We start from the raw sequence: 22,332 nt of genomic DNA, 5'->3' as shown, positions 1-22,332 counted from the left end.
GAAGGTGAAGATTGCTACTAGATAAAGTGACGTTTTAAATTTTCTCTTTAGGCAGATGAAAATGTTTTTGTTGACAAAGTTGGATTTTTAAGTGTCTACTGCTATTAGAATTTTTTGGGAAAGAGATTTCAGTCTTTATGGTGGCTAAATGTAACTTTAACTCCATCATAAGTCTATTTCGCGTCTCCTATTATCAAGGTTTGCCCATTACTGGCAAGTTAGAGGTGAAATGAATTCGGTTTTTTCATGGAGGCACTGAACTTAACAAAAAGCTCGGTGTTTCTCAAACTGTTTGTAGGAGCACCTTTAAAATCGTCAATGGTGCTGGTTAAACATAAAAATATCTAGACCCCACACCTCAGTTCTACTGAATCACAATCTCTAGAAAGAGGTACCAGAAATCTGAGTATTTAACAAACTCCAGTTAATAGTTTAAAGACCAATGTAATACAGCAATATGTAGTATGTTTCCATGCCTTCTCATTAACTCCTATTTAGTTTCCAAGGTATACAGGCACAATGGTAGGCCCTAAGGATGCAGTGGTTAGAAACCATTACTTGGAGAGACAGTCCAGTTACAATGTACTAGGGGGAGAAAAGATGTGCTTAGGAACGCAGAAACCAATGTGTATGTGTACATCTCTATACATAATCACAAGCACATTTGAAACTCTATAAGCTAGGAAAATCCCAGTGCATTGACTCTCAATTCTGTCCCTTTCACCTCTTAGCAGATGAAAAATAAGACCACTTGTGTGCACAGCTGGCCCAAACCAGGCCTAAGCACTTCCAGTCTGGGAAGAAATCTGACCCAAGGGAAAAGAATACCTAGAAAATGAAGCATTTCACTTGTCTATATTTAAAACGGGGAGCTAATCTGAGTCAAGGACATTGGAAAATCTAATGTTGTGTTGGCTTGGGTTCTCATTTGCCAAATGAGTAACAGGCACTAGCAACAAGTTTGTGGTTAACTGATAGACCAGCTGTCCTGTGACCTCAAACTTTCCTAGTCTTCACCTCATTTTATGTCCAGAATCTGCTCTTCCTACTGCCCCCTGTTCCCCCAAACTCAGACCTGTAACTCCTCAGACTTAGGAGAGAAAAAGTGTCACCAGAACTATAAACCTTTCTTTTCAGAAATATTTTCCTGTCATCCTATCCCTCTCCCGCCCTCCCCCCCCCTTCTTTCTTGAAGTCCTCCTATCCTTAAGGAGTAGGCTTCATGGAAGGGAAGGGCCACTACACCTAGAACAAAAATGTGGGGTCTGCCCAAGGAGGGGGGGCGCCCTTCGCCATATGACAGCTGCTCATCAGAGCCAAAGTCATTTAGTTAGAGATTAGGCAGGAACAGAGTAGAAGGTACCAGCTGGGTCCCTCAGATTTAGGGTTTATCCTGAGGCTGGGCCAAGTAGAAGATGATTAGTGGAAGCAACTCCAGGTAGGTTGAATAGGAAGCTAAAAGAGAAGGCTTAAGCCTCACTTCTATTTGGAACCCTGCAAAGTATCCCCATGACCACATGGGCTAGAAAAGCACAACAGAAATGGAGGCATATCATGTTTTGGAACAGAGAGACCCTGAGATTTTACACACACACTCCACAGTATTTCCTTTGATTCCCGTATGGCGTCAGAGGGACACCAGTTGAGTACTAATGGGCTTGCTTGCCATGAGGTCACCACGGTGAAGTGGAAGTCTGTAAGACTGATGGCCTTATCAGAGGTTGGACAGAAACAGCAAAATCTCAAAAGATTGTCAGTACTAGTGATGAAAGCCAAAGTGATACCAAGTTAGTCAAAGAAGAAAGCTAGGCCGAGTGCTGAGAAACCAGACCACCAGCTAAGACTAGCGTCAGTCAGTCAGTGGTATCTGAATTCAGACACCAGAAGACCCCAACAAAAAAGACCTATACCTCAGCTTGAGTAGAGACCGCTTGATGCTAAAGGCTCTTTACTCCTTTTATCAGAACACCTATCCTTTGCACCCAGAAGACCTCTGGGAGGTCTTGGAAAGGTGGAGTGAAAAAATCTTTTAGAAAAAACAGCCCTAGGGGCGCCTGGGTGGCTCAGTTGGTTAAGCATCCTACTTCGGTTCAGGTCATGATTTCGCGGCTTGTGGGTTCGAGCCCCGTGTCAGGCTCTGTGCTGACAACTCAGAGCGTGGAGCCTGTTTCAGATTTTGTGTCTCCCTCTCTCTCTCAGGAAAAAAAAAAAAATTTTTAAGAAAAAACAGCCCTAAAAAGGGGTCTGACCTTTAAGTTAACTGAATAAGTATTTCCCTTAAATTAGACCATTTAAAACTGGAAAAGATCAGCTTACATTTAATTTGGCAAGTTTATGTGTGTGTTTTTCTACCATCAATGGGAATGGGAACATATAGAGAAAGAGGGCATATGGGAGTTTGAGAGCCCTGGAAGTCAAGAAGTAAAAAGCAAGAAAAGTAAGGCAAATACAATCAAACCGTAAGTTCTAGGTGGAGGTAGCCTTAGTGGGGTGGGGCTTTTATTTGGTAGATCAGGTAGCTTCATCTAGATCATTTATCCATACCTGTGTTTCAATTTTGTGTACAATTCAGACTCCAGAACTCTGTGGGAGCGAGCTAACTCTAATCTCCAGCCGTCATGGCTTTATTCATGATTCCTTTGCTTGCTTCCCTGGCTTCCTTTCATCTGAGAACCTTTCTCCAGTGAGCCACTTGCACTAGAATTCCTGACCAGGGTTCTGTTTCTAGAGACTTGGTCTAAGACAGTTGAGCTGGAGCAAGAGCAGAAATTTACATCACTGAGACATTCTAGACTTAGACTTTGATGCAGTATACTAGTAAGGAGACATTGATTTATGTCCTTTGTGGGAAGGGATGAGAATTTTTTATGAAGAGTAACTGCATTCTGTTAGCAGTATTCTTGAAAGTGTACGTATGCAAACAAAAGTATTTGGATACTGAATAGCCATAGGAATAAATTATAATGGACCTTTTTGTTAAACAGCACAGCTTCACTTTGACTTTTCTAATAGGACCCAGCTTTGCTTCTGGAGTTTTCTCTCCCAGCTGTTTATATCCTGGTCCTTGGGAGAGTCCTTATCACACCAAGAGAAGAGGCATTTGACCAAGGCTTGCCTGACTTGCGAATTTGAATCTGGAGCAGAACGATCGATTGCAAGCCAAGTTACAATGATCATGGTGAGTTTTTTTCAGCAGCACTAGTAGAAGAAAACTGGGCAGTTTCTTGAACTGGTTCCCCAGCCTTCTCTTTTCCATCCTTCCCTTCTAATTTCTCATGACTTTTCAAAACATTATTTTTGCTTAAATTAATTTGACAATTGCTGTTACATGCTGTCCATCAGTCAAGAGGCTTATCTTGTACAAGCAGCACTGCTAATTTCGTGGGGGGCGGTAGGGGGCGCCAATAAAAAGCATGGGTTTCAGCTGCCACTGCTGCCAACCAGTGTCACTTGGGCCTTCACAGTTTTGCCATCTGGGACATAAAACAATCACTGCCAGGCTCTCTCTCAAAGCTGCCACTGAACATCCAGCACAATAACATGCCTCAAGTTTCTGGCTTTTCCTCCCCTTTCAGACTTGGATACAATGCCACATGTCACAGAGAAGGGAACTGACTTCTGGACCAGCTACCAAAGGGGCTGGATGATGCGATCTGGAATGAAAGAGGAGTCAACTCTGGAGGGGAGAACACTGACCGAAGGGAAATGAGAGCAAGGAGAGAGATGCGCTGCCGGGTGATCGGTCACCTTTGGCCAACTCGCCCAGTGGATCAGATGCCCAAGGACTGCCCCAGGCAGGTGGTCAGTTTTGCCCCAGCCACCAAGCTGTCATGCTCAGTGTTTTTAGAGACACAAGAAGAATTATTAGCATACAATTGGAGTTAGCAGTGGTGTTCTTGAAATGAGCCACAGGCCATCAGTCTTTGCTAAGATTATTAACAACACAGAAAATCTTGTGTGGCAACTGTAAAGTTATTTTTGTGCAAAGAGCCATGTGAAGGCCAGGTCACTGCTGTCCTCTTAAACCTGATTGGTTGGAAAATCAAGAAGGTGTGCTACATAGGAGATGATAGGAGCTTGGTTAGCTAAGGCAGCAGAAGAAGACTAAAAGTTTAGGGATGTGAATATTGCCTACTCTAAACTAGGGAGTCATGCGAAAATTCCAGATCTAAGCCCCTGGAACCTCCTATGTGCATCACTGCCCCAACAAGACCGTGCACAGAGTAGAGTTTGCCTTGATTCCCGATGTCAAGGGAGCAGAGCCGATTTGTCACATGCCCTCAAACTTCCTATCCAAGCTGGTGGATGTTTCCTAGTTTGGTGTGATTTTTGCTGGTTCTTAGAATGGTGGCTCAGAAGGGATCACATTTGCGATCCTTGGCAATAACCCGCTGGGTTTCACCCTCAGAGAATGGAGTACCCCTCGGTCCTAGAATACAAAGTATAGGCCCAAAACAACTCCACATCCAACACACTTCTGTGTTTCAGCATCTATGTCATGGGCTTGGTCCTGAAATGATTAAGAACAGCGGTGGTGTAGCAGCCATGAGGAAGTTCATCTCCATCAAAGCACAAATGATTTATGATATTATTGATAGGTCTCAAGGATTCTGTGTATATTCAGTGGATCCCAGAATAGAAGCAAGACGAATATTCCATTCTGCATTGGCAATGCCAAAGGAGACAATGCTTTAGAAAAAAAGATTACGCGCTAAAGCTCTTGAACCCAGTGTGATCTCCTTGAAAGGGTGTGGGTCTGTGGGAGGCATCCGGTCTTTCTGTATAAGGCTGACGGGATAGAAGGTGTTCAGAATCTGGCACGCTTCATGAAAAATTCTTTGGAGATGAATCAGCTATGAACATATCTTAACTAATATATACTCTGCCCTTGAACAAGCTACAAAATTTAAAGCTACTTGGGAATGGCTACAAAAAGTTAACAAACATGGTATTTTTCTTGAATGAAAATTTTATTATGGAGTCTTCTTTTTTCAAAGAACAACAAGAAAACATTCACAGCTCTGCAAAGTTGGTGGGACTTAACAGACACCTTAATTCTGACTTGAACTGGAAACATTTAAGAGAATCTTCCTCTTGCTTTGCTAATAAAATCTAGCTTATGTTGTCTTTTTTTTTTTAATGGTGTCCTTGTTGCTACTTTTTCTAAGTAGATCCCAGTATTCAAACTTATCTGTGGACTTAATTATTCAAATTGCAATTAATTGCTTGCAGAGACACACAAAGACACAGCACAGAGGGTGACTGGGGTCCTCTGGGTACTGAATTTTGATCCTTTCCAAAATGACATAGTGGGGTCTCCTGGGTTCTACATCTGTTAATTCAAGTCTACACTGACTGTGTGTTGTTTAGGTGTCCTAAACTAAACGGCAAACTGGGGATCTTTCTTTATCCTGTTATTCTCATAAAGATAAAAGAGACATATTTTTATATAGCAAAATCTGTTTTTAATACCAAGTAGTTTATACCTTTATCCATTTATATTTCTTTTTTAAAAATTTTTTCTTAATGTTTATTTATGTTTGAAGCACAGAGAGACAGAGCATGAGTGGGGGAGGGGCAGAGAGAGGGAGACACAGAATCCAAAGCAGGCTTCAGGCTCTGAGCTGACAGCACAGAGCCTGATGCAGGGCTTGAGCTCATGTGAGACTGTGAGACTGTGAGATCATGACCTGAGCTGAAGTCAGATGCTTAACTGACTGAGCCACTCATGCACCCCTGTGCATTTAGATTTCTAAGAATACAGTTCTCAGCGTCCTTGACATTGTGCATTATAACATTACCTTAGCAACAGTTGTGGTCCTTCCCCTCCCCACACCTTTTAAGCTGCTTCACAAAAATGATTTAGAAGTTCTCCAATTCACTTTTGCTTTCCTTCCAATGGGTAGAAGAGACGGTTGGATGGTCGGTTCTTTACGTTTTAGTTAAGCCACTGAGGGGCTCCCAGATGGCTCAGTTGGTTGAGGCTCTGACTTCGGCTCAGGCCATGATCTAGTGGTTCGGTTCATGAGTTTGAGCTCCACGTCAGGCTCTGTGCTGACAGGTCGGAGCCTGGAGTCTGCTTCAGATTCTGGGTCTTCCTCTCTCTCTGCCCATCTCCCACTCGTTCTCTCTCTCTCAAGAATAATTTTTTTTTTTAAAAATTAGGTAAGCCATTGAACTCAAATTCTGTCAAACTTCCTTATCCTTTGTTCTCTTGATAGTGTTTCACCAGAATGATACTGTGAGTTCTGGAAGATCTTTGCTTAAGAGTCTTCTCCCGTATTGTTTATCCATGGTCAGTATTTTATGTTGAATGTGTGAAGGACATTGAAATCCTAAAATATGTAAAAAGAGGGAGAGACACAGAAACAGACAGATAGGAAATTCCTCTCTTTTTTCTCTCTCTCTCTCTCATAAACTGCTCTGAGGCCGTTTCTCCATATAGTTGGTCCAATGTAACGTGGACTGTGGCCACACTCCTCCACTAAGACTAGCCATGTCTCTCCGAGGCTCACCACAAAGCAGTGGCTAGCACAACACCACATCCCCATATTGTACTTTCCATCTGAACCTTCCTTTTTCCTTTCCTTCACTGTCAATGTCCTCAGATTGTACCTCATAGATAAAACATCAGCACTTAATCCCTGCCTCAGGTAAATCCTGCCCCTCTTCAAGATAAATATTCCTTTGTATCTGTTTGCTTTTTTGTGTTTTTAAAAAGCAGGTTTTCACATTTATTATTGTTGAGGGTCCCCTCCTCCCCACCGCCCTGCTCTGCTCACTATTTTTACCCTACAGTCTAGCTGGGTGATTTATTGCCAACTGGCACCAATTCTCCAGATCAAAGTGTGCAAGGGAAACACACTTGTGTGATCCTCAATAGAAATACACCAGGCAATCTATCTACTTCTGTTTCCCAGAAATAAAATTACTAGAAGGCCTGCTGCTCCTCTTCCACATATTTGAATTTGGGTTCTGGAAATTTCTTCAGCTGTCTGTACAAAGCCTCTCGCTTGACAACTTCCAGAACCCATTCCACTGCCAGCGCAGCTTCAGCTTCTAGCAACTCTGAGCTAGAGAAGGTGACTATTTGATCAATATTTCACATTATATCCTGAAGTAGTGAGTTCAAGATTATTCAAAGAGAAGTCATTTGTCAAGCAGTGCACACACCAAGTTTGGGTTGTGGCACAAGACAGTCAGGCAGAAAACTGAGGATTACCAACATTACTCAAGTCACCTCTTTGATGACATTTAAGTCTTGTGCATAGTGCATAGCCTTGTAAAGGAACATTAATGGAATTCAGAGAACCTCTCAAGGACTGTGTGGTTTGTTTAGACACCAAGGGAAACAATAGATTACTGCTTCATTATAAAAGGATACATAGCTCAGGAGCAACCAGATAGAAGAGACATCTAAGGCAAGTAATGTGGAGAGGAGCACAGAGCTTCTGTGCTTTCAGAGCATGTCATTCTACCTGAATCTCTACAAAAAAAATTTTTTTTTACAATTATTTACTTTTGTGAGACAGAGTAAGAGCATGAGCAGTGGAGGGGCAGAGAGAGAAGGAGACACAGAATCCAAAGTGGGCTCCAGGCTCTGAGCAAACGTTCAGCACAGAGCCTGAGGTGGGGCTCGAACCTACCGACCCTGAGATCATGACCTGAGCTGAAGTCCGATGCTCAACCGACTGAGCCACACAGGCGCCCCATCCCCCCTAATTTCTAAATGTTCATCAACTGGCAGCTCTGCACTGGTGTTTATGATGTTGAATTCTTTCTCCTAAGTAGGAAATACACATTTCACTTGTTAAAAGCAACCCATGGTTCAAAATTCTAAATTGGTTTTGAATTGTAGTAATAATGTTAATGATATATCATAAAGATGATATACTTAATCTATTATAACTAAATGTTTTTTAATGTTTATTTTTTAAAATTTTTTATTTATTTTTGAGAGAGAGAGAGAGAGAGAGAGAGAGAGAGAGAGAGAGAGAGAGAGAATCTGAAACAAGCTCCAGGCTCTGGGCTGGCTGTCAGCACAGACGTGGGGCTCGAACCCACGAACCATGGGATCATGACCTGAGCCAAAGTCGGATGCCAACCGACTGAACCACCGAGGCGCCCCTTTTAAATATTTATCTCTCTCTCTCTAAGAGAGAGAGCAGGGTTGGGAAAGAGAGAGAGAGAAGCCCAAGCAGGATCCATTTTCAGTGCTGAATTCCGTGTGGGGCTCGATCCGATCTCACCACCATGAGATCATGATGTGAGCCGAAATCAAGACACTCAACCAACTTAGCCACCCAGGTGCCCCTATAACTAAATATTTTAAAACAGAAACTGAATTAGGGGTCATAGTGTTCACCAGAAAGGGTTTACTCTGTTCCTAAGCCAAAACCTATAGATGGAACATTTTACACACAGTAAGAAGAGAAGAGGAAGAGAAAGAGCTTTGAATGGTATTAAGAAAACCAGGATAATAAAATGCCTGAGGAGCCAAGAGTGAATTTCAAGGAAGTGGTCAATTTTAAATGCTTTAACTGGATTAATCAAAAAGAAAAGAAACAAGAAATTTATGTATTAGTGGACCATATCTCTTTTCTGCTAAGCATTCTTGGGGCTGTAGTTTATTGATCACTTTAGTTGAGTCAGGAGAAATGAAAATAATAGAGATGTCCTATCTTCAAAAATCCATTTTACATTCCTCCTTCCGTATGTATGAAAACTACAGCCTCCTCTCTAGCAATGTCTACTGTCCATCTGGTGCTCTAGCCAACTTTTGCAACTTTTCCTCCAGAGTACCTCTTAACCCACTGTTTCTTTTCCTTCTCTCTTTTTTAATGTTCATTTATTTTGAGAGAGAGAGAAAAGAGAAAGAGAGAATGATCAGGGGAGGAGCACAGGGAACAGGCAGAGAGAGAGAAAGAAGATCCCAAACGGGCTCTGCGGTGCCCTCTGAGAGAGACCCCATTACGTGGGTTGATCTCATAAACCGTGAGATCATGACCCGAAATCGCGAGTTGGATGCTTAACCGACTAAACCACCCAGGTGCCCCCAAAAGTATTTTTTTAAGTTTGGGGCTGTAAGGTGATACTTCCTTCCTCCAATAATGTCTTCTCAGGAGGGCCACTAACATAGTCACTACTTGACCCGAATGGTTGGCATTCAGTCTGGTGCCCGAGACTTGGGGATTGATGAATAAAGGTTTGAATCTCAACCCAGACCACTGCTCTCACCAGGGACTAACGACTGAACCACGCAGGTCTCCCAAAGCAAGGAACACAGCCACCGCTTTTGTCACAGCCAGGATTAGACGGGATTCAGTAAGTAAGCACAATTCCAGGCATACAATGTTAATTTAACAACTTAATACACTTGTTTTCTCATCCATTTCTCCAAACTTCCCAACTAATCCTAAACGCCCATAGGGTCTCCAAATGAGCCTGGAACTTAGCACAAGAGGCCTGCCTGGGAAATACAGCTGTGGGGGACCCGCCAACCCGTGTCGCAGCCTGGCGGCGGCTCGGCCCCCTGCAACCAGACTGGCGCCGTCGTGCTCGTAGCGGCCCAGGAACCCGGATGCCGGGCGTCGCCGACGGCGTCGCCGAGGGCGTCTTGCCCACACTTCGCCCACCGGGGAGAGCTGAGGGGCCGGAGCCGAGGTGGAGGCAAAGCTGCACTGCGTTCGCACGGCGGCAAGCCTCAGTATCACGCGCCCGAAGAGAGGGTGCAAACGTGCACAAAATGGCGGGGACGTACGCCTGCTCCCGCCGGACCCTCCAGGGAGCTCCCCGATCTTCGGAACCGGAAACGGGTCCCAGGCGCGCGCCCGGGTGAGAGTGGGCGGGGCCGCTCTCCAGGAAGTGCCTGCGGTCCCGGCCGGGGCGCCCTGGAGGGAGTGGGCTGAGACCTCGGCCGAGCTGTGGGCTTTCAGTGCAGCCGGGTGGGGCCGGTACCCCGTTAGGGCAGCGATTCCACGGTGGTGGGGAAGGAGAGCTGCAGAGGGACCCGCGCTCTTTCCCGGCTCAGGGAGGGAAGCGAGTTTGGCCAGCCGGCGGGTGAAAGAGAAGTTCCCCAGCCCCAGAGGGAGCGACAGGATGGACGGGCCCCTTCCTCCCAGGGAGTCTGCAAAATTCATTGCAGAGAACAGTCGGGACGTGTTCATTGACGGCGGAGGCGTGCAGAGGGTGGCCAAGCTGCTGCTCGCCAAGGCCTCGGGGCCCGAGCTGCGCCTGGAGGGTTGGAAGGCCCTTCACGAGCTGAATCCCAGGGCAGCAGACGAGGCCGCGGTCAACTGGGTGTTCGTGACAGACACGCTCAACTTCTCTTTCTGGTCGGAGCGCGAGGAGCACAAATGTCTGGTGAGGTACAAGGGAAAAACGTACAGCGGGTACTGGTCCCTGTGCGCCGCGGTCAACAGAGCCCTCGACGAAGGTTGGTGCCCCTTGTCAGACCTGCAGCCTGTGAGGTTTCGGTTCAGCGGGAGGGTCCCGAGGAGCGAGTCCGGCGTCTGGGTTAATGCGGGGAACTTGAAGTTCTTCGTTGCTTAAAGCGAAGTCGTTTTTCTCTGCTTAAAATAAAAGGGTGAGAAGAGGCTGGCGATAAGTCCTTAGTGAGAACTATGATCCCAATGCTTATCACCAGCACAACTAAGTATAAAAGTCAGTTTTCTAAAGAATGCCACTTGGATGACATCCGAAGAACCAAGGGAGACGTATTATAACATTTTATGCAGCCAAGATACATCTGAGGTAGTATGACAATGGTTAGAAAGGGATGAATAAATACAGATGAGTAAATTAAAAATGAAGGGTATGCTTCTGATTTTTAAATTCTTCATCCACTTTTCGTGCGTTCCTGTAACGCTCATTTGCTCTCCTATTATTGTATGTTGTACAAGCGAGGGTCTAATGAATATAAAAGTATGACATTGTTCCTCTGCATTTTCTCTTCTCCCGAAGGGATACCGATAACTAGTGCTTCCTACTATGCCTCAGTGACCCTGGATCAGGTTAAGCACATACTCCGTTCTGACACGGATGTTCCCATGCCTTTGATAGAAGAGAGGCATCGGATTCTTAACGAAACCGGGAAAATTCTGCTTGAGAAGTTTGAAGGCTCTTTTCTTAACTGTGTCCGAAAAAGTGAAAAAAGCGCGCAGAAGTTAATGCACCTGGTAGTTGAAAGCTTTCCTTCTTATAGAGATGTGACTCAGTATGAGGTGAGTTGCTTCTGTTGGAGATTTTAGAATTCTTAATTATCTTTTCATAGTTAACTCTTGTGCTCTTGATCAAAAACACTTTTGAGAATAAACACTTAAAAGTTGAGGTTCCTTCCTTGTGGACAACGAACAGGCACAAAATTGTTAAGTAGTGTTTCAAAGAGGTTTTTTTTTTAAATGTTTTCTAATTAGTATGTTTCCTTTATTCTTTTGTTCTTTTTTCTTTATAAAATGTTTCAAACCTAAAAAACACTGGACCTTCAATATGATGTTGCTACTCAGGAATAATGAGGTCATTCTAGAACTTCCAAAAATTTAGTTCATTGGATGAAAATCAGAAAGTATTTCTAAATTCTCTCTAAATTTTTTTTATGTTTTATTTATTTCTGAGAGAGAGAGAGAAAGAGAGAGAAAGAAACAGCATGAACAGGAGAGGGTCAGAGAGAGAGGGAGACAGAATCTGAAACAGACTCCAGGCTCTGAGCTGGCAGTCAGCACAGAGCCTGATGCGGGGCTCAAACCCATGAACTGTGAGATCATGACCTGAGCCGAAGTTGAATGCTTAACTGACTGAGCCACCCAGGTGCCTCTCTAAATTCTCTTTAATAAAATTTTTTTTGTGTGTTCCTAATATATACACATACTGTGTGTTTTCTTTTTCACACACAGAGTACATTAAGAGTTATTTTCTTTATTCCCTTTAAATAGTGTACTTTAAAAATGGTTAACATTTGGTATACCCTCCCAGTGTACACCTAGAGTCTGTTTTTGTAAAATTCTTTTTTAGATATTATTTTTGAGAGAGAGAGAGCGAGCATGCACATGAACAAGTGGGGGAGGAGAGGGGAGACAGACACTCACTTAGAATCTGAAGCAGACTTCAGGCTCTGAGCTGTCAGCACAGAGTCCAACATGGGGCTTGAACTCTTGAACTGTGAGATCATGAACTGACGTTTAACCAACTGAGCCACTCAGGCACCCCAAAAGTTCAAAAATTTTTTAAAAGTTTATTTATTTATTTTGAGAGAGAGAGAGAGAGAGAGAGTACAAGCGCAGGAGCACTCATACATATGCACCAGCGGGGGAGGAGCAGAGGGAGAAGGGGACAATCCTAAGCAGGTTCCATGCTGTCAGCCCAGAGCCATCCATGAACTGTGAGATCATGACCTGAGCTAAAATCAAGAGACTGACGATCAACTGACTGAACCACCGAGGTGCTCCTCAGTTTTTAAAAATTGTACCAGGATATGGATTAATTTTAAGGCTGATATATTTTAAATGAATATTGGTACCTGAACCATTTCCTATCAGTACTTCTAAAATATATTCTTATAGGAGCTCCCGGGTGGCTCAGTCACTTGTGTCCAACTTCGGCTCAGATCATAATCTCCTGGTTCGAAGATTAGAGCTCCGCATTGGGCTCTGTGCTGGCAGCTCAGAGCCTGGAGCTTGCTTTGGATTCTGTGTGTGTCTCTCTCTCTGCTCCTCCCTTGCTCGCACTCTGTCTCTCTCTAGAAAATAAATAAACATTTAAAAAATTATAAAAAAGTTAAAAAAATATTCTTATAGAAAAATTCCAAAATGTAACAAAAATCATACTTAAGGATTTTGACACTTTCTTAAAGGAGTATTATACCTTTTCATTTGTTTTTTTCTAAAGATTGTCATTAGTGTTACCCAGAAGCAACATATTTCCTATGATTTCTAACATGATGCTGAGCACATAGTGGGCGCTCACTAAATGCTTTGATTAGTCCATTTTACAGTTACCTTTATATGTTTAAAAGATACATAAATAAGGTCGACTGGGTGTCTCAGTTGAGCCTCCAACTCTTTTTTTTTTTTTTTTTTTAAGAGAGAGAAAGATACCATGAGCAGGGGAGGTGCAGAGAGAAAAGTGAGACAGAATCTGAAGCAAGATCCAGACTCCAAGCTGTCAGCACAGAGCCTGACACGGGGCTCAAACTCACAAACCATGAGATTATGACATGAGCTGAACTCTGACACTTAACTAAGTATTGAACTCTTGATTTCAACTCAGGTCATGATCCAAGGGTCATGATATGGAGCCCCATGTTGTGCTTGGTGCTGGGCGTGGAGCGTACTTAAGATTTTCTCTCTCTGCCTCTGTCCCTCTTGTCCACTTGTACTCGCTTGCTCCTTCTAAAGTAAAAATAGATAATAAGTAACATAAAAAAATAAACGATGCATAAATAATAAGGGATCCCTGGGGCGTGTAATCCTTGATCTTGGAGTTGTAAGTTTGAGCCCCTCATTGGGTGTGGTGATTACTTAAAAGTAAAATCTTCAAAAGTTAATTAATTAAATAAAAGATACATAAATAATTGAAGTACTTTGGGAAGTTAACTCCAAATCTGGAGGAATTTTGGAGGAACTATAGCACTTGAAAAGTACAGAGAAGTCTCTCTTCTACCAAGAGGTGATCACTGTTCATTCACAGTTTGGTCTTTCTATGTATGTGTGTGTGTATGAATGTCTGTACCTATGGGCTGGGGACAGTTAAGATCATACTGTATAAACTTTTAAAATTCAACATATGAACATCTTTCCTATGTGAATAATTCTTCCACAGCACAATTTTTTTCCGTTTTTTAAAATATGTTTTTAAGACAGAGAGGAGAGAGAAAAGCGTGAGTGGGGGAGGGGCAGAGAGAGAGGGAAAAGAGAGATAATCCCAAGCAAGCTCCCTGCTGTTAGCAGGGAGCCCGATGTGGGACTTGAACCCACAAACCGTGAGATCATGAACTGAGCTGAAGTTGAATGCTTAACCCACTGAGCCACCCAGGCACCCCGCATAGTACCATTTTTAATGACTTCACAGTATTCCACTGAATGGATGTCCAATCCCATATTGATATGCCCAACTGTTTTATCGCAGTAATTGTATTGGATACAGTTTTGTTGTTTAAATTGTGTATGTCTCTTGTTGTTTTCAGTTGTATGTGATAATAAGCAATACTACACAATAATTTAACACTTGTAATTATTTTCTTAGAATGGAATCCTAGTAGTCAACTTGCTGAGGCAGAGCATGGCCTGGATTTTCAGAATGTAATACATAAAAATGCTAACGGTTCTCCAGAAAGATAATAACAAAGATGATCAGCAGCAGCATATGAGAGTCCTCTTTCCCAGCCTCTTTATAACATGGTTATGGTATTGGTTGCTATATTTTTAAGTCTTTAACAAATTGCATAAAATAGTCATAATTGTTTTTTGTGTATATTTATTTATTTACTGAGATTACCATTTGTGTTTTTAAACGTTATAAACAAACTGAAAAAGTTAGAAAATTTAAATGCAGACAGATTTAGATCAGTGTTTTCCCAACCTGGCTGTATTCCAGAATCAGACAAGAAGCTTTACAATTCAAATACTGTGTACGTACTTCCAAAGCAACTCTGATTTAGCGTATGTGGTAACTGTGTAAAAGTCCTAATGAAGAAATTGCCTTCCTTAGCTGATGGTCTTTACTCTGACATACTGAAAAATATACATGAAAACAAGAGCTTTTTTGATACTTTAATCAATAACATTTTGTGTTGCTTGTAAGCATTTGTGATTCTTCACCTTTCTAATTTGTTCATGATAAATTTGTTGAAGAAAATCAACTCCCGGTCATGGATTTTTTTTTCATTGATAATTTTTTATGAAGTTACTATTTTAAAAATATTCACAAAGAAATATTATAGAACACATAGGGAATTGTTATTTTGGATTTGCTGGTGTTTTTAGTGATATCAGTTAATATTTTAGAGATGAAGAATTTGATTACTAAAATCATTTGGTTATAAAACCATATCAGCTTTTTAAGAAAATCTCTTATCAATGACTTGAATTTATTTTTAGATTCCTTGCTTGAATATTATTTTTTGTGGGTTTTTTATGTTTTTTTTTTTTTTTTTCAATTTAAGGGTATTGTAATCTAATCTTTGTGATATCCTAGTTGGCTACCATGGAAACAGTGGTCATGACGTGACAATTTATGTTTTGTTAGATACTAGCACCACTTTTGTTACATAAGTCTGGTTCTTGTATTTTTCCTAGTTTGATCTATGAATCCTGTTAAAAATAGCAGATAAAAGCTTCTATCTATTACAGAAAACATGATATAATAATTATGTCTGATACACAATTTTATTTTGGATTTTGTTTTGTTTTTACATTTTTTTAAATGTTTTTTATTTTGCAGATGTGTGCACAAGTGAGGGAGGGGCAGAGAAAGGGAGAGTGAGAGTCCCAAGCAGGCTCCACACTGTCAGTACAGACCCCAGTGCAGGGTTCAATCTCACAAACTGTGAAATCATGACCTGAGACCAAGAGTCAGATGCTTAACCAACTGAGCCACCCAGGTACCCCCACAATTATATTTTGTATATTAAGTTTTAGATCTTGCTCATTGATACACTAGACTTAATTATAAATCTAGTTCCCAAATGTAAGTCCAGTCCAGCAATTGACAGCCTGTCATCTTTTGATAGGTTTGGGAATGTTATTCCAAATGATGTAGGGATACTTCTTAATGGTGATTTGTTCCCCCCAGCATTTAATTTAATTTACAGACTTTATATCATGCCAAAAAATGAGCATATGTGTTTGCCCTGGAAAACAAAATAGTGACTTTGTTAAAGGTGGCCGTAAACAATTAGTAAAAGTAGGTCTGGACTGATTGCAGTGGGTATACCATAAGGTTAGGCGATGTTAAGTTATCTCTCACTGGGACAAAGTATTTTTTGGTGTTTGGTGTTTGGGACAAAGTGTTTTTTGGTTTTGTTTTGTTTTGCTTATAATTAAAGGAATCTATATTATCATCCTAGGGAGCCCTTCCTTGAAGAATTTAATTTCATTATTTGCTTACCTCATTTACTTATTAAAACATTCTCCAAGGTGATCAGGACAAATTTTGGGAGCCAGTAATACTGATTATTTTCCTTTAGCAGACAAGCAGTTATAAAAGATGATTTGAGATTATTACCTTTGGTACTAGGACTAGGAGTAGATTTTAGTTATCTGTGTTTTTTCATAGTTTATGCTGATCTGTATTTGTACTTTTATAGAGACTCTTTTAGTTAAATTATAACCCAGTATCCTAAAATGCATGGTTAAATTTGTTTCTTTCGTGTATAAATATAATTAGAAGTTAATTTTGTTCTTTGGTCTTACATACTGATTTTGACTATTTCCAGAAAGGTAGGCTTGATCAATTCTGGCTGTTGAGCATTTATGTCTTTATCTCTGAAGTAGTTAATCTTATTACATGAAAGGTAACAGTCAAAATATAATGACTCTTGTGATTCTTATCAGAGGTGAGTTTAAGGATGGTTATTTTCTTCTTTATACTCTTCTGTATTTTACACAATTAATGTGAATTTACATTTCTGTTCCAATCAGAAAAATTTAAGAAAGTACCTAAGTAAGTACTGTTTAGCCATTAAAAAGAATAAGGTGTGTTACAGTGACACAGAAATATGAATATGAAGTAATGTCATTGAAAAAGAACACTAAATAATACTACAATTACTGCAATTATATTTTATGTGCCTTGAAAAATATAGGAAGTAAAATTTGGAGTGAAAGAGATAATTTAATATTTATTAGACTCCCTTTTTTTTTCTAGGAAAGGCCTATAAATTCTTACCAACAGTAATATTATTACACCCTTGAAAAATGTTTTCAATTTTTTTTATTGCATACAGAAAGCTTTCAGATACCCAGGTAGCATTTATATTCTTTTCATTCATCAGGGGAAAAAAATTTCTTTTTACAAACGGGCCCAAATCCTCGTGGCAGATACGTGGAGTGTGTTAGAGGGAAAAGGAGACGGCTGCTTTACGGACATCTCCAGTATCACCATGTTTGCTGACTATAGATTACCTCAGGTTCTTGTTCACCTGGGAGCCCTGAAGTACTCCGAGGAACTACTGGAGAAGCTTCTCAAAGGTTTGCCATAGTTAAGACATTCTTTGTTATCTAGTTTCTTTCATAGAAGTTCTCCTCTCCTTAAAAAAAAAAAAAAAGCACTGCTTACTGCTAAAAGCACATAGAAAGAAAAATGCCAGGGTAATTGAAATATAGAGAAAATTGCTTTTTGTTTACACTGCGGAATATGGATGTGGTAGGAAATTGTGCTGTTTGGACATTGTAATTTCAGGGCCTCGCAGTAAAATGAAGCCCAAATTTCTGTGACGTGGAGGTGTGCAACACTGACGTCCATCAGGTGCGGTATTTGAAGAGCGTTAGTTAGGCGGTGAAGAGCACACTACATGTGAAGTATGAGGTGGGCTGAGAGATAGGTGGTATGCAGTGGATTTCACGTGAGGAGGCTCCAGGGTCTGCCACTGGGTTACCTTGCACGAGTCACTCACTTTTCTACGCTCATTTATTTACCAGTATTGGATTTGATTATCCATTCTCAAGAGTGGGAGCCTTAGTATAATAGATGAGTATAGATAATTGTGTTTGTGTGAAAATTAGTTTTTTGGGTTTTTAAACTTTTTCAAGTATTTATTAAAAAAATTTTTTTATGTTTTATTTATTTTTGAGAGAGAGAGAGAGAGACAGCATGAGCAAGAGAGGGACAGAAAGAGAGGGAGACACGGAATGGGAAGACAGGCTCCAGGCCCTGAGCTAGCTGTCAGCACAGAGCCCGACGCGGGGCTTGAACCCACAAACTGCGAGATCATGACCTGAGCCGAAGCCGGATGCTTAACTGACTGAGCCACCCAGGCACCCCTAAATGTTTATTTATTTTTGAGAGAGTGAGAGAGAGTGAGGATGGGGGAAGGACAGAGAGAGAGGGGGATAGAGGATCTGAAGCAGGCTCTACACTGACAGCAGAGAGCCCAATGTGGGGCTCAAACTCATGAGCCGTGAGATCATGACTTGAGCCGAAGTTGAATGGTTAACTAAGGCACCCAGTGGTACCCCAGCTTTTTGTGTCTTAAGCATTTCTTTGTGTAAGAAAAATAATTACATAATTATATAATTTTCATATTAATTTCTCTCTTTGGGGTGCAGTATTTTCAGCTACCCTTATTTTTAAAAGCAAGTAGTTTTTATGCCTGACTAATTTTCTCTTGTGAAGTAAATGTCAATCCCCCAAAACAGGAAACAGAATATCAAGATACCGTTTTTGCTGTGGTTGTTTCTACCAGTGTTTTATGCTTCCTTGGGCCACCCATTTTGTCCCTCTGTTTCTTCATTTGAAACATCACAAGCTATTTTATGTCCTAATGCTCACGTCCTGGATCATTAATTGCTGGATACTTTAAACAGCCAAGCATTCACGGCTGCTTTTCCACGCAGCCATATGCAGCTGATCTTTTTTTTGGTGTGTACGCTGCTTGGCCCTACCCGTAAACATTCTCTTTACTGGTTTCCCTCACCCAAATTCTCTTTTTTCCAGTTCAAATCCTACACACCTCTAGAGGCTTAGCTCAAAGGCTGCCTCCACCGCCAAGCTTTTCCCAGCTCTTCATGATTCGCCCATCTCCTTCTGAGTGTTTGTAGCACCCAGTTGTCCCTGCTACAGTGAGGAAACCCCTGGTGAGGAGGGATCCCCGGCATCGTGGAACAGCAGCTGCTTCCACTCCTGAGGCTGGTTCCCAGGCGTCCAGCTGCAGCTGCCCAGCTTCTGTCAGGCTGTTCTTTCTTCCTTAGCCAGTCAGACACAGCACGGACTAATTTCTCTGCCTCTTAGTTTACTTAAGCAAAGTTGGATTTGTTTCAAAAAGTCCTTTACTAGCAAACTAGAGGAGAAACAGACTATACACTTAAAGGAGTACATGCTAGTAGAGTACACTAAGTTTTAAGAAGGATCTTAAGTGAAATCTAGAACCAGGTAGCTTGACTAGGTGAGGTAGAACCTTCCTTAACTGGCCTTCAATAATACTTCTTCCAAATTTGAGCTGTGCTACACACTTATATTGTTTTTCCTCTGTTTTCTTCTGATATCTCCAGGACAGCCCTTGGAACACCTACCCAGATTTCTGTCCATTTTATCTTTTTTTCTTTTTTAATAAATGTAGTCTCTTCACTTTTATTTTAGTATGAATTTAGATGTTTTTTCTGTCCATTTTATCTTTAACCCCTCCTCATCAAAGGCATGTTTTTTAACCAATTATAAATACTGATAGTGCAACTTGGCTAAACTTAGATGCTTCACTATGATTCTGGGGCTGATACCAGTAATGGTATTTAAGGCCCACCCTAATCCAGTATGACCTTGTCTTAACCTGATTCCATCTGCAAAGATCCTATTTACAAGTAAGGGCACATTCACACTACCAGGAGTTAAGACTTGAATGTGACTTTTTGGGGGACACAGTTCAACATAGTTATTTATTGAATGGAGTGGACATAAGTAACACCATTTTTTAAAAAACGTTTATTCATTTTTGAGAAACAGAGTACAAGCAGGGGTGGGGCAGAGAGAGAGGAAAACAGAGAATCCGAAGCAGGCTCCAGGCTCTGAGCTATCAGCACAGAGCCCAACATGAGGCTCAAACTCACGAACCTGTGAGATCATGACCTGAGCCGAAGTCAGATACTTAAAACGACTGAGCCACCCACGCAATCCCTAAGTAATACCATTTGAGACCGTAGGTGACAGAGTGGAACCTAGTGGGTCTGGGGCATTATCCTACTTTTCAGTGGATCACAGGGCTTTTTCGGTACTCTGAAGCTCTGAGCCAGGTGGTGGCCAGAGGCCAAATGTAACCCGTAGATGTGTTTTGTTTGGACTCAACAGTGGGGTTTTTTTTGTTTTGGTTTATTTTTAAATATTTATTCATTTTTGAGAGAGAGCACTCGCGTGCACGAGAGAGAATGTGAAGGAGTGGAGTGGGAGGGGCTCAGAGAGAGAAGGAGACACAGAATCCAAAGCAGGTTCCAGGCTCTGAGCTGTCAGCACAGATTCCCAGTGGTGGGGCTCGAACTCACAAGCTGTGAGCTCATGATATGAGCTGAAGTCAGACGCTTAACTGACTGAGCCACCCAGATGCCCTAACAATGTTCAATTTTCAAGGAGGAGAAGGTGGTATTGTGGTTTTGGTACCCTTGGAATCCTTTAAATTTTGCAATTTTTTCCCCTGGCTATCAAACCCAATTTTAGACCCTTTGGTTTCAAGATGTTAATAATCTTGCCATCATATTTTTAAATTTATGATTACCCCATATTCACTTAGCAAATATTTATTGGGGAGCTCGCATGTGCAAAGTGCTATGCTAGGTCCCAGGAGTATTGGGACAAGCCAGACATGGCCCCTTCCCTTGTAGAACTTATAATTTTGAATCAATGCCTATTTTAGAAGTGGTGTAAATCTGAGTAGATTTTATATCACTGACTTAGTACTTCCTGCTCTGTTTTTCCCCTCTTGCAGGAGAAATGCTTCCGTATGGGAATAGGCAAGAGGTGGAAATCAGAGGGTGCTCACTTTGGTGTGTTGAGCTGATCCGGGATTGTCTTCTGGAGCTTCTTGAAAAGAAGGGTGAAAAAACCAGTGGAGAGATCAATTCCATTCTTCTGGATTATTACTTGTGGGACTACGCCCGGGACCACAGGGAAGATATGAAGGGAATTCCTTTTCATCACACACGTTGCATTTATTACTGATCCAAAGTGTAAACTGATTCAAAGAAAACTCCTTGCATTTTTATATCCCATAATCATTTATACAGTTGTGCCTTGATATTAAGAGAAGCTGGCAAGATTATAGTGACAAGAAAATTGATCACCCAGTCTCACTTAAAAAATATCTCCTGACATATCACTCTGTTTTCCCAACTTTGCCTTCCTGTTCAGTTCTGGTCATATTTCCTTTCTGTGGACACATGACAGGAATGTGAAGGAACCGTAATGCTTTCTTTAAATCTCAGATTTCTTCAAATGAATCACGCCTTATAATGTGATTACTTTTACTCTTCAGTGATAATATTTCATCCATTCAATTGGTATTTTTTCTCAAGGTGTAGTTATTTCCTGTCTACCTTAATCATGTGATATGATGGGGGTGGGTGGAGGGTGGGTAGGGTCTTTGCTGTATAAATGCTGCTGCTCTTGTACAAATCAATCTTGACAGCTTATTTTAAACATTTTATTGGTATTGACTGCGTTTTGTACCTAGTGATTTCAGCTTAGAATATCTGTCTAGTATCTTTTTTTTTTTCAGAGCAACTATAATGAAACTGAATAAAGATTTGAAAATTTTTTCTGAAGCCTGGAATGGATTATTTCATGAAAATGGAATTTACTGTGTAATTTTCAAAGGTTTTCAGCAGATTTGATTATTTCCCTTATGTTACAGAAATCTGCAGTATCTACTAAGCACTCATTTCCCACCTTCACCCCTGCCTTCCTTCTAACTAAGCTTGATTTTTTGTTAGTTACCAAACTTGTCAGCTCACCATGACTTTGTGTGAATGAAAAAAGACAACCTTTCCCCAAGCCCTTTACTGCCATCTGCTGAAAATTGATCATAATAACCTTACAAGTGGCAATGAGTGAAGGTGAAGGCTCCCCAACCCCCCTCATTGTGCACCACACAACCCATGCTCCACAATAAGTAGTGCTTCTGTGTGTATCCCTCCCCTCCCCTGACTCAGGGAAGGTGATCCCATCCCCATTTCCAAAGGTAGACCCCACTTAATATGAATGGTTTATTTGTGATAATCCTATCCTCTGCCTGTGAGAGCTTTAGTAATGGGTATCTAATCTAATCTAAGCTAATCTAACCTAGCCTAATCTAATCTCATTCTGGCCTGAGACATCAGAGGGGAAGGCTGTAGGGAAGCTTCTGGGAAAAGGTTTCTTCACTTCCAAGAAAGAGATCTAGGTGAAGGTCCCTCTTCCTCCGAGCAGAAGTTGTAGTAGCCATTGCGTGGAGCCAGAGCCCTGCTCGCCTGCCCTTCCTGAACCTGTCCTAGCTAAGGATGTCATCCCTGAGATAAAAACACATGACCTTGTTATTGCTGCCATTTTGAATTACTCTTCTAAACTTGTACTAGAAAGTACCATAGCAGTTTCCAATTTAACCTGCTCTCAGGAGACTCCTCCTCCTACCGCCCTTCCTGCACCTCTCCCTGTCCTGCC

At 41.5% G+C, this 22,332-nt stretch overlaps 1 protein-coding gene and 1 pseudogene across 1 annotated transcript; both read left to right on the top strand.

Moving 5' to 3' along the window:
• Positions 1–3,723: 3,723 nt before the first annotated feature.
• LOC144219528 (phosphoserine aminotransferase pseudogene) lies at positions 3,724–4,898 on the top strand (annotated as a pseudogene).
• A 4,937-nt stretch (positions 4,899–9,835) lies between these two features.
• QNG1 (Q-nucleotide N-glycosylase 1) lies at positions 9,836–21,423 on the top strand. The gene is made up of 4 exons (XM_077749536.1): positions 9,836–10,435; positions 10,963–11,222; positions 16,988–17,183; positions 20,624–21,423. Exons 1-4 carry the CDS (start codon positions 10,099–10,101, stop codon positions 20,854–20,856), a joined length of 1,026 nt encoding a protein of 341 aa, XP_077605662.1. The 5' UTR covers positions 9,836–10,098; the 3' UTR covers positions 20,857–21,423.
• The last annotated feature ends 909 nt before the right edge of the window (positions 21,424–22,332 follow it).

The sequence above is a fragment of the Crocuta crocuta genome, unplaced genomic scaffold, assembly GCF_008692635.1.
Source record: "Crocuta crocuta isolate KB4526 unplaced genomic scaffold, BGI_CrCroc_1.0 scaffold99, whole genome shotgun sequence".
Lineage (NCBI taxonomy): Eukaryota > Metazoa > Chordata > Mammalia > Carnivora > Hyaenidae > Crocuta > Crocuta crocuta.
This window is presented reverse-complemented; position numbering and strand designations above follow the sequence as displayed.